The following is a 17,706-nucleotide window of genomic DNA, read 5'->3' as shown; positions in this document are numbered from 1 at the left end:
ACCATTAGGCAGAAAATACTGTTACCTCTCCACCACATCACCTTAGACTCTTCCTGAGTTGGGAATCATCCAGGCATTTTCAACTGGAGATCCAGAGACAAAACCTAAGCCTATGTAAAATAGATTTGCTTCTCTAACCAACTTGTGGTGGATCCTTAGAATTAAACCATGAAGTAACTGAGAGTACTGCTTTAATGCTTAAAAGTTATTAGGGGTTACTTCGGTATCCAGACTGTTAGATCACGTGGTTCTGTTAGAACTTGTGGTAGGAGCAGTGTGCCCAGGTGACCAAGAAGACAGTGTTTCCAGCAGGAGTAGGGAAGTAATCATGCCCCTGTACTTGGCACTGGTGGGGCCACAGCTTGAGTACTGTGTTCAATTCTGGGCAACCCAGTATAAGAAAGACATTGAGGTCCTGGAGCGTGTCCAGAGAAGAGCAACAAGGCTGGTGACAGGTTCAGAGGGCTTGTTGTACAAGGAGAGGCTGAGGAAACTGGGTTTATTTGGTCTGAAGAAGAGAAGGTTCAGGGGAAGATCTTATTGCTCTCTACAACTACCTGAAGGGAGGTTGTAGAGAGGTCTTTGTTGGTCTCTTCTCCCAAGTAACTAGTGATCAGAAGAGAAGAAATGGGTTTAAAGTTGCACCAGGGGAGGTTTAGGTTGGATATTAGGAAAAATTTATTTGCTGAAAGAGTGGTGAGGCCTTGGAATGGGCTGCTCAGGGAGGTGATGGAGTCACTATCCCTGGAGGTGTTCAAGAAGCTTTTAGATGTGGCGCCTCAGGATATAGTTTAGTGGTTGTGGTAGTTGGATTATGGTTGGACTCGATGAATCTTGAAGGTCTCTTCCAACCTTACTGATTCTATAAAGTCTATGAACTGGAGTACTGCCATGGCATGGTCAGTACTAGATGTTTCAGAAGCTGCTAAGTTTCATAAAGAGCTGTGGAGTACTCATGTCTATGCAGAAGTTTCTTCCTAATCTCCTTCAGTTTGTAATTTAGCTTGTAGCTTTACCATCCAAAACTATATATATTTCAGCTTCAAGCTGAAAGCTCTCAGAAGTCTATATCATACAGATTACTATTATTATAAAGAAGCTCCCTCTCTTGTCCTTTTCTGTATGAAGACTGTTTTCCACCCTATCTCTTATTCTTTTTGTCAATAACTCAGACTGAGTTCTTTCAAACTGCCAAGTCATGAATTCAGACACCGGCAGAACTGCTCATGATGTGAACCACCAGCAGACTCATCATCTTTGTCGTACTCACAGCAGGAAGCACAGACCAATCTGCAAGAATTAAAGACCAGTCCTGGCAACCCCACATTACAATGAATTTTTGCAGACAATTTAGCACATGTTCCCATCACTAATCACAGCTTTAAGCTACATGGGCGAAACAAGGGTCACCCCAACTGTCAACATCCATAGTTGCAAAAATGCTGTTCCAGCAGGCTGCTTTCACTTTGAGTCAGAGATCAAATCAGAAAGGATGAACATGACTCTATCCACACTTGGTGAACAATGTGGTGTAAAAACTGGAAGGGATTTAAACATTTTTTTTTCTTTTTGCAACTGTGCAGAAGTCATGCTTCTGACAACAAATCCCCTCAATCTGAAACATACTGCTTTAGCACACATTTTTATAGCCATTGGAGAAATACCACAGAAAAAGATGGACCAGTTGTGATTGCTTTTATTAAAAACAAAGACTATCTGCCCAGTGTTGTTCATGCTACAAACAGCAGAAGCAATGAAGAGCAACCAGCTGTGATCACTCCATACATACAACAAATCCCAATACTGTGATCTAGAGAACTGCTCTGATACAAATATGTCATCAAAGAAAAAAGGAATAAAAAATTATAATTAATAAGAAAAGTCAAATTACATTATTTTGTTTTTTCCTATGCTGACGGGAAAAACAATTTTGAAAGAACTAATTAGTGGAGCCGGAGCCAATAGTGAGGCACAAACCATGCTTGAAAAGGCAAAAGTGAGAAGTGTTCTGTAAACATCCATCACATGGAAATAGCTCTATTGGAGAGCAGTAATTTCCCAAGACCCTTCTTGCTTGATAGCATGGAATAAATTCTTTTTTGCATGACCAGAAGTTCCCTTCTGAAACAGGAGACAGTCGGGAGCATTCTATTCCCTGAGGTACCACAAGCATAGAGATAAAATAAATAAATAATATTAAAAAGCCTGCATTTTTCTTTAAATAAAAAAATATAACTTTGGGGTATCTCAGTCTTTTTCTCAGAGTATGTATATCAACAGATTTCATATGCCCAGCAGATGATCCTGCCTATCTTTGTGAACAGAATAACCCAGAACACAGATATTATGAAAATTAAGAAATCAGATTGTTTCAAAGTGAATGGAAGTAGAATTTGATCCTACTGAGCATTCTGTAGGATTTCCATAGGGTTATTGTGAGGGAGAGCTAAAAAACCAGGCCTTCAGGTAAAATAACTGCATGGCGATGTTACGTAAGAATTCTTCCAACACTGAAGAAATAAAACCACACAAGCAGACTCTATGAGTGTAGGCTCTCAGTTTGCACAAGTGAATGCTATTCATTAAGAAAAGTCTAATGATCTGCTTTTTCTCCATGCATTAAATAAGGTGCAAATTCAATTTCCTGTTGGGGTTTTATTTCTTTCTCGTATTTCTAAGCTTCATAGAATAATGGTGCTGTTCTCAAGCAGGAAAATATTCATACAACATTTATTTCTTTGGACATAATGGATTTCTTGTTTAAAGGTAGAAAGGAATTTGGCAGTATTTCAGTTTATTATCTACATCTAAACAAATACCCAGGAAAAATCTGGGTGTTTTTTTTGCCTAACAGAGACCTTAACAAATCCTGTATTGATGAAAGCAAGGTTCATGTTCTTATTAAAGTTTAAAGTTTCCACATTTCGAATGAACTAAGTCTTTCTCTGCATTTGTTTTATTCCACTTATCAACACTGTTATTGATGACATAACCTCCAGTTCCTTAATTCATTTAAAGAACAAGTGTACATCCAAGTGTCATCAGAAGACCACATAGAATGGTAAATCTCAGAAGTCATGCTGCAGCTCTAGCACTGCAGAAAAATTACAAGGCACCATTAAGAAATTTCATACAGCTTTTTGCAAAAACTGTAACAGAGATTCTGATAATTGTCACACTGCTGTCACTGGAGATGTTTTTCTTTGCCATACACTGATAAGAGATGCATTTTGATCTAAGCTGTTCGGAACTGTGACCAGCATTCCCAGTGGTTTTGGAGTCTCTTCTCATTTCAACAGATTGACTTTAGAAACAACTCTGGGAAGTCAAAAGAGCTTTACATACATGGAGCAAATACAGGTGATATTAAAATCTGCTTAATTATCTACTCATCCGCTGGAGTTTAGCAGCTAAATTACCCCCTGAGCAAGTAACTGCATTTCTCCCCTCCATGTATGAGAAGCATCCTCTAAGCTTCCAGCCAGTCCTGTCTCTTCCCTTGAAAAAACTTGAGCCTCCATTTCAAATATCCTGCCTGCATGACTACTCAGTTCCACTATAATTTCTCATGGGGACCTTGAATGAAACCCCTAAGCATTTAAGGCAAGGATTCACTCAGCTGAAACCACTAGTGCTGACTGAGTTTCAGATGGGTTCAGAATTTTAAACTCATCAACCCCCACAATCAACACCATGACACTGCTTTTAGCCCTACTAGGTCAGCTTTCTTTGGTTTTCTCAGTAACACTGGAGATTCAAGCAATACTGCACAGGGGAAATTTTCCTGCCTGCACCTGACATGCATATATTTAAGTATTTCCAGAAATCTAACAGAGAACAGCTAGTACCTGAGCTCAACAGTAAGCAACAGGCATAAATAATACAGTGATGTGACAGCTTCTCAACTGAAACATCAATGGTTTGTGCACCAGGATGCAAACAATGGCAATGATCATTCAACCATTTAAAACACCTTTCACATTAAACTAAGCACTAGGTGAAGATCAAAGTTATGCAAGGGTCTGTGAGAAATGAACCTTGAAGAAAATGCAATTGGCGAAAAAATGTCAAAGTTCAGCCTGAGGTAGCTTGGCTGTAACTATCTAAATGAGAGATCTCTCCAAAAAGATTATAAATAAGCAAACCAAGGATTAATAACAGAACAAAAACAAACCTATCCCATTCATAGACTTATGAAACAAGCCAGGTAAATTAAGGATACATTGAAAGTAAATACAAGCAACTTGTCATAGTCTCATAAGGATGCTCTGCCCCACTCATCAAACACATGCAAAGCATCCTGCTGACCCTATGTTTTCAAAGAGATGTAGTAGGTCATTAAAATCAGACATGGCATACGTCAGCATTCATCAACATTAGCCAAACAGTGCAATTAATTTCATTTCCTGTCAAACATTTGGTCACTGAAAGAGACCTCAGGCCCAACTAAACTAAGATCAGTATCAACCAGTTTCCATTAATAGCATTAAAACCCCAAGAACAAATAAAGGATCCACTTTAGAATGGGATGAAACTGCTTGGGATTTTTTTCCTGTCAACATCTAAAGCAAAAATTAACACTTCAGTGTTTTATACTAAAATAGAACAAATAATTTGGAAAAAAAGGCCCAAATAAAATAGGATGCTGCTATTCACAACAAAGAGAAGGGCAGGAAAGTATCAGATGACAGAAGAACAGTGTGAGGCAGAGCTACAGCTATAGTATGAGCCTTACTGTCAAAGCCCACAGTCACCTCACCCAAGGCACATCTTCAGCAGGAACAAGGAATCGTCAGGAATTCTTATGGAGACTATTTTCCACAAGTGCTGTGGATGACTGGGGGCTTTTGCTGCCAAGAGACTGGATATAGTTGAAAATTGTTTGTACCCCTGAAACAGGCCATTGTCATCTTAAAGGCTACTGCCATTAATGAGACATTAACCCTGCAAACTTCCCAAGCCCACACCTGAAACTGATAGGAATCACTGCAAGACAAAGAACAGGCTTCAAGACACAGCAGATGATATTCAAATACAGAAATGGCAGTTCCTGTCACAGCTGCAGCTGAGGTTTGCTTTCATATCAAGCTACCTGAATGTCTGAGTTCACATCCCATTTCCTGACATAGGAGAAATTTTAACCTCTGTTAGCTTCTCAGGAACAGCAAAATACCATTGCTCCCCACATGTTCTAAACTGTTCAGGCTTGATTTGCTGCTCTTAAACATGGTCTCACTGTTCCTCATGAGGTCTCACTGTGCACAGAGATAACAGTTCCCTCACTTTTTGCTTCTTCACGTGATTTGTGTACTAATCTCTTCGGCAACAAGTATATCTCTTTCATTTTCACTCTTAAGATCTCCACTTTATCTTCCTCATTCCCTTCCCTAGAACTTTTTACCATGGATAAAGCATGCAGAGCTGTAATTCTTCAAGATCCTGAGTCAGGTTCCTGAAGTCCTGACCATCCAAACCAGGATATTGTAACATTTCTGTCCTTTATATTTGTGTTCTGGTACTAAAGCATTTCAAGTTCATGTTTTCCAGTGTTTTATATTATACTGACTAGGAATGCTCTTTTCTTAAATGAAAGCCAAGACGTTTGGGTTTAGGAAAAAATTGAAAATACAAACACTTGAGAAAAATCAAAAGACTTAATAATGTTAAAGGCTGTTTCAATAACCAAGCTGAAAAAGAGGAGTTCACAAGCTGGTAAGCAGAACCGTGGTGTATTCAAAAGAGTATTACAAGCCTGGAGAGCTTTTGTATAATGAAGGTTCTTTGGTTCAGTGACTCAGAACTTCAAGGGACCTCATATAGTTTCCCAATGCTCAGGAAGGAGCACATTCTATCCACCAGTTATGGCACCATATCCATAGATCAGTCTCTGTTTTGAAGTATTTGTGGAAATGCACAGTGCACTAAGTATCTACTACAAGTATGTCCTCATATTTAAACTTTCCACCCATTGACACTGAACTATTAATAGCACTAACTACCCAGCAGACAGTTTGCAGCCTCCTCCTGCCACCACTGAAGGAATCTGATGACAGATCAAAGGTCAAAGAACTATTGATTTAAAACACATTCCAGCCTGTTGATACGGTGTCTGCTTACATGACCCTAACTTCTTCACAGTCCTTCAAGGGAAGAAGATCCAGTTCAAAGTCAAAGATTACAGAGCATCCCAAATTGTAAACTTAGGAACCCTCCCCCTTAGCTGTCAGGCTCATGGAGCTGCAGATGATGTAGCCTTGCAAAAGTCATCACATAAAAGAAACAGACCCATGCCTGGAACCTAAACACACCACAGAGGAATCTGGAAATACATATTTAAGTAAGCTTTCCTAAAATAAACTTGAAAGACATCCAATTTAAAAGAGACAAGTTAGTACATTTGTTCCATAATTAAGAATCTGCTTTATGCTAATTTATAACAGTGTTTAACAGAATCTAAGTTTTTTCTCTGTGGGATACTTCATATTTATGGAATGCTTCCTCTATGCCAATATTTGGTTTTGCCTTATAATCAGCTAGAATATGACTTGATAACTGTCTTTTGATATCTGATATCTGTATAGCATCTACAACTTTCATACGCAGTGAAACATTTCCACCTGGCATAGCCTAATCAAACTGCAGACATTTATGACACACAGTGAGGACCAGAAAACTTCAGGACACTACACATTCTCATGGCAGGCCTGCTAATTTATGAGATCCGTTTTGTTTTTTGGGTTTTTCTGTGGGTTTGTTTTTATTTATTTTTAGTTTAGGCTACTATATGGAACTGTATTCCAATTTATATTCAACATCAAGAACAGGGATACCATCTACTATTTGAAGCACTCCTACCACAAATATTACATTACCTAGTAAAGATAATCCAACCTATCTCAACATGTACCAAAATCAAGCTACATCACATTGCTACTATGTGAGTTTAAAGCTTGTTCTGTTAAGCAATACACTGTATTGGAACCAGCCTTTCCCTCTAACCCAGACAGTGAATCACAGGCTTAATAATAAAGTCTTATTACAGCAACGTTGCTAACGTCAAAGTTTCCTCTCCTAGTACATGTAATAGGGTAAAATGAACTATAATCAACTGACAATGACAGAAAATTATCATTTATATCTGTCCTGATTTGAGCCAGGATTAAGCCAATTTTCTTTTTACTGTTGTATGTTGTTTTTGTTTTTTTTCTTCAGTGAATTCTCTTTTAAGCAGCACACAATTTTTGCAGCTAGTGAACTGATAATGTCTGAACATTTATGCCACTGCTGAGAGACCACGGACACTTTGCTCTGCTTGTTGCATCTGCTATTTCAGATACTAAAGGAGCAGAAGAGTCATACCTACAACCCTCCTGTAGGGAGGAGTGTACTAGACAGATGGCAAAACTGACCAAATAAAGTATTCCATCCCATATATAAAGTCAGGGATCACAGAAGTCAAGGCCCTTCCATTCATGGCTGGCAACTGGGGAGGACTCTGGCTCTCCATCAGCGTTGATCCCTAGGCCCATGCATTCCTGACCCTGATAACTCTCCCCTCAGCTCATTCTGCTCTGCTGCTCTCTCTGAAGGGGTCTGGGACATTTCAGAACTGCTCACAGCTCATGAGAATGTCGTGGGAATTGCTGGAGGAGGGGAGAGGTGATGAGGGGTTTTGCACATTTCTGAACAAACTTGTATATAATTGTACATTGTTCTTTTATCATTAGTATTTAATTTAAGCTGTCTGGTTTAGTTTTTAATCCAGAAAGTCTCTTTCCTTGTTTTCTCTCTCTTTTCCCCACCTGGGTGGGAGGGGATCGAGAGCATTGTTGTCACTGATTTAATCACCAATCCTGAGTCAAACCATAACAGTATCAGACCACAATTTAAACTGATATATTAAAATGTCTGTTCATGAATATCGTAATTTAGGGCCTGATCCCACACACTTTACATATGTAACAGACACTGCCATGAATGGTCTTAGGTTTTCCAAAAGTGTGATTCATGTACATAGATGCTTACAAGAAAAAAATGTTTTCCCTTCTTTATAAGCTACTAATTCATTCTTGTGAATGTTAGTGCTCATGAAAGACAAAAAGGAAAACAAAGAGGCCTCCAGCCCAGTGTGTTCTCCCTCCCAACTCCTCATTTAACCCTTCCTCCTCTCAGTATGTTCCTTCCATTGACTGGTACCCACTAACAATTCGGTATTGTAAGAATAGTGTACTCCTTGTGAAACAGAATATTTATCACAACTGGAGATAACGCAGAATCCAATTAAACTCACACTTGTAACACACAACAGCATAACTCCTTACAAGATGAGTGATTTTGTTATAAAACAGCCAAAGACAACTGCTCTGAAGCTGCTGGAGCTGCACTCCTAAATGGCTCTTAACCCCGCTGTCCATCATTCCCCTGTTAACTCCTGCTCCAAGTCAGCTGCTGAATGCCTGAGATTCTTTGCCTATCAGCAGGCCAGCAGAGCTCACCTTCTGGGGGCCAGGTCACACCATTTTCAGCTTTTTGGTTTTTTATCAGCTCTTATCTGGAGCTACAAATAGAACTAGCCAGCCTTGCCAGGGAGACAGAACAAACCAGCTGTATACACTTGGTTTTCAACAGGCAGGGAGTTACAGCTAGCTGCACCTTATCGTGGGGATATGGGAATACGTCTGTTGGTGGAGGTTTTACTTGCCATCTTTGTCAGGAAGCACTTACTCTATTCTGAGAAAGATTCCAGAGATGTATACAGCACTGAACAACAAGGGAAGACAGCTGATCACACAACATGACACGTGAGCATGTCCCGAGCTAGCTGCTGCAGCATGGAGACTCAAGCCACTGTGCTCCTGCAGTGTGGCAACCACCGCTGACATGCATGCCAAGCAATCATGGAGTACCTGTGTTTCTCTGACATAGCCAAGGGATGTCAGCCAGCTTCAATATTTCTCCATATCCTCACCTTTCATCCTACATACTGGAGTAAGAGAGTTACTTAATTCAGCCAACTCTGTAGTTGTCCATTAAGCAAAAACTCTGTGAAGAAATCAGGATTGCCTCCTGCTTCAGAACACACATAATCAAAGGTGATGAGTGTACAAAGAGTTGTTTTATAATTATTTAATGTTTCATTAAACCTCTTTTTTTGTAAAAAAAAATACAGTGAGCCCTTGTGGTCACAGATGGCTCAGTGGCATGAGCTGTAGCTGAGAGTCCCTCAGGCCCTCGCTCTGAGGAGTGGGCAGGTTTACCCCATTCCCAAGGAAGCTCCACAACCCAAAGCCTTAGAACCGTTTTGCAGAACCAGGTTTGGCATAGGGCCTCTCCTGACAGGAACAAAGCTCCGCGGGAACCCGTCTTCCCGGCATACAGCTTCCTTACAGCTTTTAGGCAAATATAAAAACAAATCTAGAAAGAAAGAGGTACTTATACCTGAGGGCGAGGCTCTGAGCGGAGGCCCAGTGAGGGGCAGGTGCAGAATATGGCAAAGGCTCACACGGTGGAGGTCCATGAGCTTCTGAGGCCCAGGCCAAAACGAAGCGAGAGGCACAGAGAATGGGATCCCAGTGAGAGGGGAGAGACACTCACACTGGAAGACCAATAAGTCGGGAGCAGGGAGGCCCCCTGGGCAGGGGAGAGGGGAGGCAGAGCCCAAAAAGAGTGGGAGGCCAGAAAGCACTAAAAGCAAATTAAAAAAAGGCAGGGGAGGGGATTGCACAGTGGAGGCTTGAAATAAATCGGGGTGGCCCAAAATGGTTGGAGGGTCTCCAACAACTGGAAGGCCAGGAGACTCAAAGCCCACACAGGCTGAGAATCGAGGGAGTCAGCGAAGCCCAAAGAAAGTGGGAGGCTCACACAAATGAGGCTCCAAAAAAAGGGAGTCCCAGAAAATCCCAGCCCATGAAGGGCAAAGCCCAGAGAGTCAGGGAGCCTGAGGAGCATGGGAGACCAAGCGAGGGGGAGCCAGAAAGGGAGGGAGGCTCACACAGGGAGGCCTGAAGCAGTGGGAGGCTCAGGCGTCCCCCGCAGGGGTGGGGAGTCAGGAAGGTCCATATGGGGTGGGAGGCACAAAGGAGAGCTGGGGATGCCAAATAGAGGGGCAGGCCCAGAGAATCTCAGCTTGTAGGAGGAGAAGCCCAGAGAGCAGAGACCCAGCGAGAGGTGGAAGCCCAAAGGGCAGGAGGAGGAGGCCCAGCCCCACAGATGGAAGGCCCAGCAAAAGGGAGGACTCCAGCCTGTGTGTAGATAAATGTGTATATATGTATATACTTACACATACAAGTCTGTATAGATACGCACATGTATATGGTGTGTACACGAGCACACATACTGCTTATTTCCTGAACTTAAACAAAATCTATCCACAAGAAAAACAAGTAAAGAGAAATTTTTGGCCACTCGGCTTAAAAGTTCCATCTCAGCTTTTTCCGAGGGTCACGCTGTCAGCACAGCTGCTTTTCTCCTGCTCCTTTCCCTTTTGAATCGAGCCTCTCTGCACTGCTCACTCACTGAACACACCCCTCCTAAAATTTGTTACTTAGACACCCCTTGCCCCAGGACATGCTCCTCAGCAACCTCCCTGCACATTTCTTTTGGATGTCAGTATCCATCAGGGTCTTTTGGGTGGGCTTTTTTGAATGCAGGTACTTATATCAAGTTAAAAGGAGCTTAATATTCATAATTATGTCTAATGAAAGGCAATGGTTGCTATCAACAGGTAAAAAAAACAATCAAGATTTATCCAAATCCTCAAAAAAACACAGAAAAACCTACAAACCCCAAAATTTTCTTACATATTCTTATGCCATACTCCTTTTTACCACATCACACTGTGCAGTATGAATATATACTTGCCCCATATATGGAAATAACAGAAAATACATACAACACAACATTTGAAACCAACTTAACCATTTACACTGGATTTCTGAGTGGCTGCTAGCGCTGTACTTTCTCTTTGTATCTTTTGTGACACTCCATAAATAATTTCATCTTGTGAGTTTAGTGTTGTTCTACTGTTTCCCAAATAAACAGAAAAAAATTCAAAGCAGCCAGAGTCTAACTGTGGCCTAAATATGTGAAACTGACTGCTGACATAGAACTGTATGAAACAAATAAAATTGGAAATAATATTAAAAGACCTAAGATTCTTTTAAAATCTCTTTCAGGTATAATTATCTATTGCATAGCTTGCACCCGGTGAACAGTAGAAAGGAAAAAGAATGAACACACAAGTATTGAGAGTAGAATGGGTTAATTTTGAGTCTTCTACCACTTCTTGAGGGGTGTCAAATTTATCTGCCCTCCCAAAAAAACCACAAATGTCTCGTATAATTCAATTAAATTGTAGATGCCTGCATAATGAATTTGCTGCATTTGTTCCTGATCACCTTGCTGCTTGTCCAAGTTGATTCTGCCATTCCATCCCCATTCTTTACTCACCACACCCACAAATCCTTCACATATTGAGCAACAAGAATACCCTGTAATTGGCTGACTGCAGGAAGCATGACCTGTCATCACTGGTTCTAGGTATATTTCCATTGACTGACTCATGTTTAACAGATTAATACCAAGGTCTTACCTTTGCAGGTGAAGCATTTGATGTGAAAGTGTCTGGCCTGAACACGGAGTACTTCACCTTTACATGGCTCCCCACATTTATGGCAGTGGATGACTGGCTTTTCAGAGGGGTGGTGAGGCTCCTGAGGATGGGCCACTGTAAAACAAAACAATATGATTTAAATCCAAATGAAAATAATATTTTTCCCTGTACATCAATCTGTGTTCTCAGACATTTTTCATCACAATACAAATATATTGTCTAAAAAGTCACCATCATTTTTTTTTTTAAACATAGCCTTTTCATAAACCAGTAGTTTAAGCCATTCACATCAGCTACAACCTCTTTCCACTGAGGCTGCCACGGAAAGATGAGGAAAAATTCCCTCCACAGTTTCAGTGTCACAAGGATCTTTCATACTGCCTAAGCTTTTCTTCCCAAGAACATGAACGTGTGTAATTCAAAGAGCACACAAGACAACAAGAACTGGGCTATTTCCATGCAAGAAAGAATACAACCCAAGCAAAAAGGAAGCAACTCCAAAACATGTTTTGGGAAACCAGATGAACCAGGCAGCCTGACTCTGCATGCAAATGACTACATTAAATATAAACTTTAAACATCTCCTCTTTGCTATAGCACATACCTAACACAGCGAAAGCACATCTGTAGATAAAATAAGCCAACATAGTTGCTTCTACTAAAGGTTTTATTACTCCACATTTGGCTTTTGTAAAAAATGTTTACCTTCCTCTTCAGATGTGTCTTGTGGCAGCCTGGAGCCCCAACAGAATGCATGGATGTAAGCTTCAGCAAGAGTGAGTCTCAGTTGTACTGTCTGAAGTGGAAGGTATTACCCAGAATGTTCCCAAATAAAACTCTGTTCCTTCATAGCTCCTTCCCACATCCCATTCTAGCAGAAGAAAGTTGTCCTTATAACACTGTTCTTGAGCCAGTGATGCTTATCAGAACATTTCTGAGAAAACATCTCTCTGCCCACACCTCTGCCTTTCCACCATTCCTGTCCCGCAAAGACTGCTGACATACCTACATCACTGTCACTAGGAATCATCTTCATTATTTTATCTCAATGTTTTCTGGAGCTCTTTTCCCGATAAATTCCTGACATCTCCCCAGACAGCATTATGCCTTGTTTCAAGTTACTGCTTATGCAGCAACATAACAGATACCTTGCTCCTATTTACTGCACCAGTTTAATCCCCTTCCTCAATTAATTCCTAAGGAAAAAGCACCATCACTTCATTACATCCTTCTGTATTACTCTCCTTTATAAAAGTTAGGAAGAAAAGCTGCTATCATTCTGCATTATATAAAGATAAGATTAATAATAGAAAAGCCTAATATGTGATTACAGGAATAACAACATCAAGAATAGACAATAACAAATACTCAATGCAGTAATTCCTGCATGGAATTCCTATCTAGACAAACTAATACGGCAGCTACCATTTTATTCTTCACCTCCCTACACACAGCCTCACCCCAATTTTCAAAGAAAATGGCTGAATTCTTCTACTCAAGCACAAAGGCTTGAATACCTTCTCCTCTGGGAGCCTCATTTCAACTATTGCACTTGAGAGTTACTCAGCCCATACTGGTTGACAGAATACAGGTCACAATGCCAATCAGTATCTCAATTAGCAGCTCCACTTAAATAAGACCCCAGCAAATGTGTTGCCCTAAGTGAACCTCATCTAATAGTCTGCAATGCAAGACCATATCTGGAGTGAAAGTTATTATTCTTCCAAACAAGACTAACTATCAACTTGTAACCAAGGAAACAAGTAATTCATGCAATGAGAAAGAAAGAAAATAAGAGACAAACAAAAAGTGCTAGCAAATTAAATTATTATGAGGAAAATGCCCTCTCAGATCCAGACAGCCTGAGATGGTCCTGATGCCAACTTAAGAAAATGTAACAGAATTTCTCAAGTTGCTCAAATGAGCAAATGGTTCAAAGATTTAGGTCCTCCCTAGGACTTAAATGCTGCCTTGTGAAATCTGTACCTGCAACATTTTGCTCTCATGTGGAGGACACCCTAACATATTCTGCATGCCAGCATCCAGATCTTCCAGTATTTATCTGAAAGACAAGCTTTTTTTTCTTTACTAGAACAGTAATAAATGTTGCAGCTTCTTTCCAGTTATGCTTTTATAACCATTGAAATGAATACAAATACTGCTAGTTGCTATTTTAGTTTAGAGACTGATCTCTTAAGTGAAGCTAATTATGGTGTTTGTCTTACTGGCCTCAATTTGGCTTTGTAGGTCAAGACTGAATAATTGACTTCTGCTCTCCTGCAAGGAATTGCTTGTAAGCTTTTTTCTTTGGATATATGCAAAACATGCAAGGCTTCTCAGTGGCAGAGTTACCAGTAAGGACAGAACAGTGAATTAAAGAAAAAATAAAGAGATAGACCTTCACAAGTAGCTTGTTTAACTGTTCAATGTTCAAATGTTAAATATCCAGCCAGCTTACTGGACAAGTAAACTGGAAGCTGTTTTGGTTCTGAAAACCCTGAGCTAGGCGCTAGGTTCATCTCATCTGTATTTCACATCTTGACACAGTAAATATTTTGGACTCTGTCTGCATCAGCCCTCCGCACATCAGCTGCAAGCTAGAGGATATATTCTCAGGCATCAGCAGCCATGGTGCCATAAGGCAACTCTGTATGATGACTAAGACACTAACAGGTTCCACTCACTATAATCAGTGACAGGACATTAATTTATTATCTGGATAACCCAGGTTCCAACCCCTGCTCCACAACAGACATCTGGGCTTCAGATAACATGCCCTTAACTCTAACAGACTGAAGCCAGACAGTGAAGTTCAGCTGGGTCTCTGAGCCTGTAACTTATTGATTAAAGCTCAGGTTATCTGAATGTTTTAGTTTCTCTGTGTCTTGAGTGTCCCTGACTGTAATCCTGGTATTACAGCACTGTTAGCCTCACCCTACTGTGAGAATAAATACAGAGGACAAGGTTGCCAGGCACAGGGATGGAAAGAGTCACTCAAGCACCTAAGACAGTCAGTGAGTCCTCATGGTCACATATGCCCTATATGCAGAAGCTGCATTCATTGGAAAGTGCATGAGTGGACAAACACTAAATTGAGGCACTGCAATGCCTTTAAATGAAGTTTCAAATCCAAATATAGTAACACTACAACTATCTTCCAAATCAGCACAATGTATTCTGAAGAAGAGACACTATCAGAGCAACACATTTTTGGTTCAGTACTGGGGCTCACAACTGTCTTCATACAATAAAGCACACACTTATTGCATGGGTAGTATAATATAAACACAAGTATTTACCAGTTCCAGTATGTTGATGTGAATCAATACCTTCCTACATATAAATCATGTCAGATTAAGTTAACACATGATTTTTTTTTTGTCAGTTTAGCCAAACAAGTATAATAAGGTACACGGATCTTTTTGTGTAAGATTAAACAATGTATTCCTCTCACTCAAATCAGTAAGGTGTAGACACTAACTCAATGATCTAGTGTCAAACAAATATTTTTCCATCAGAAGTACCCAGGCTACTAAGTGAACTGGTTTTTAAACTGGTTATAGTTAAACCAGTACAGCGTCTACACTTGAACAAAGGGATGCTGGAAGCAGGCATTGAGATCAAATAGGTGCAACAGTTTATTTGAATATTTGTTATTTTAATTCCTTCAGCACTTTCCAAAATTAACTATGAAACCTGCAGTACCTGTAAAAGTGCAAGTTGTCACAGTGTTTACAATTTTACAGAGACTAATTACAAGGGATTATCAGTAAAACTTGTCAAAAATTTCAGGTTACTTTATAGCAGTTTTAACTTCCAGTTCTTTTGAGCACTGCCTGAAGACATTTTTTTGTTGTTGTTAATGAACATACATGAGATATGTAAAGATGCATTATGAGATATAAACAGAACTTTTCAAGACTAGGTTGAGACTTCCATGCTTGCTTATAAAACCAGCTTATGTGAATAATTAATCCTTTCTTAAGCTCATTTGGCTTCCAATAAGACAAATCAATGTCCCATTAAATATCAGATTTACCCAAAGTAACATGTACACTGGCTGGGATAACTGGGAAGTCTTGATTACATTGTTTTTTGGGGGGTGAAATCAATGTCAACCTCTTCTATGAGGAAGACAGTCTTTGCCATTGGAAAATTGCTTTGTGTTAACATCCATCCATAAACACACCATGATTTTTGTAATTCCTTACACTCCTTGTGAATCAAGGTTGATTTCATTACATTTTGCAATTGCACTATATGGATATAAATTCAAAGCAACTCTACCAGCTTGAGAGTACTCATTAATGCATTTTATCAAAACATCTCAAAATAATCCCAGATCTTCAAAGAAAAAAAAAAAAGAAAAAGAAAAAGAATATAGAAAAGGTCAGTAACAATTCAATGTTCACGTGAGAAACTTAAGTCACTTTCTGACCAAAATTCAGGAAAAAATTTGCTGTGCACAGTTCAAAACTGTCCTGTCAGTGCTTCTTTACATAGAGCAGATCATTGTACAAAGGCTTAATAGCAATTATTTTGCTGCATCAGCCAGAAAAAGGACCTCAGTTCTCATACCAAACCCTTCTGAAATGGAAATTACAGTGACTACCTGAAGAACAATTGTTGCTGAATGAAAGAAAATAAGAAAAATAAATATTGCAGCCTCCTGTATTGATGATTCTCTACCTTAAAACAGAACTGTTACGAAACGAAAGAATCAGTCTAAGTGACTCTTAGCTGCAGATTCCTGCTGGCAAGACTCCATGTCTCTGCTGCAAGCCACAGAATACTTCATCTTTTTATTGGAAGTCAGAAAGAAGCTTCTGGGAAATGCCTTGCTATGCATATGCTGCAAAGCAGAGATCACAGCAAAATAGGCTGGGTTCAGTTCTACTTAAACTGAAGTAAAAAGCTGCTTTCTCTGAATTTAAACATAGGGGGATATGGGCTTTTTTCTTAAAAGTGAATTTTTGTAGTTTTCATATTTGCTTGCCTACCTTCACAAATAAAATTGTGAGTTAGGCTCAGCCGACTCTAATAATATTGTAGCAGGTGTAACATCTAACTTCATGATAGGATATATAATTTCTATGACTTCTAGCTCTGCAACCTCTGACAATTTTGCATAGCACTGAGAACATGTTGTGCCCATAGCAGAACAGGCAAGGGGACTCTCAGGATTTCACAGCTGTGTCCTTTTTAGCTTAAAGAGTGGCCTAATACAGACAGCATGCTCTGAAATGCTATCTTTCAATTTGCTGCTATGAGTTCTTGGCTGAAAACTGAACTATCAAGATGGAAAAAGAGCAAAAACGTAATGGCATGAAACTATCACCTATTTTTTTTTTTTTTGCTAGTCTTTATACTTCCTCAAACCTTTCTGGTTCCAGGAATTAAAGTAAGATAACCATGCTGGAGATTGCCAGGGTACTAAATGCAACCAAATCTTCCTACAGGCAGCAGTGTGCTCTCCCTTCTCTCTCTGTAGTACCTGATATGGCTTTGGATACCATTTCTAAAATTAATTTACAAGATTTGAAGTTCAAACTTGCAGGTTTTTAGAATCAAAATTCCTTCCACCTCTGATGCGGTCAAGTGGCTGCCCTGTAACTCTGGCTGGGCAGCCACTTGCTCAGAACAGGCCAGAGATAGACAGGTAGGCACTGTGCACAGGATGACAAGCTGTGAAAAAAGCTGTTCTGGGATGAAAGATGCTAGAGACACACCAGAGAACCAAGTTCAAAAACCAGATGTGGCTTATCACTTCTCCATGCTTTCTTTGTAAAGAGAGGAGAGTTTCCTCCTGTCCTTTCTGTTTCTCACAGAGGTGAATGTCTGTAACCTCTGGTTTGTAAAGCCTGTCTGTCTATAGCCTGCACACTCTCTGAGGAATTCCTCCTCCATGAAAGCCCAGCACAGTGGAGCCTTGGAGGAGTTACTGAAATAGCTATTAAATAGAAGGGATGAAAAAGGCAGTGTCATTTTGCTTATCTGCAGCCTCTGTTTGTGAACCTTAAATCTGTAAGAATCCTATCAGCAAAGGTGACCAAACAGTGACTGAGACTGAAATCAAACCTCCCAGCTGTCAGGAA

The 17,706-nt window shown here is 40.0% G+C and overlaps 1 protein-coding gene across 12 annotated transcripts in view; it reads right to left on the bottom strand.

Moving 5' to 3' along the window:
• ABLIM1 (actin binding LIM protein 1) overlaps window positions 1-17,706 on the bottom strand; it is a 209,437-nt gene that overhangs the window by 93,407 nt on the left and 98,324 nt on the right. For all 12 annotated transcript variants that reach the window (XM_051618225.1, XM_051618224.1, XM_051618222.1 and 9 more), the window contains one exon: window positions 11,591-11,725. Coding sequence is in view for 8 of the 12 variants with exons in the window: in XM_051618222.1 (XP_051474182.1) it covers window positions 11,591-11,725 (135 nt within the window). In the remaining 4 variants the exon portion in view is untranslated. Of the gene's footprint in view, window positions 1-11,590; window positions 11,726-17,706 lie in introns of those variants that run through there.

Source organism: Apus apus, chromosome 4, assembly GCF_020740795.1.
Source record: "Apus apus isolate bApuApu2 chromosome 4, bApuApu2.pri.cur, whole genome shotgun sequence".
In the NCBI taxonomy this organism is placed as follows: domain Eukaryota; kingdom Metazoa; phylum Chordata; class Aves; order Apodiformes; family Apodidae; genus Apus; species Apus apus.
The sequence above is the reverse complement of the archived record's forward strand: the minus strand, read 5'-3'. Positions and strand labels throughout refer to the sequence as shown.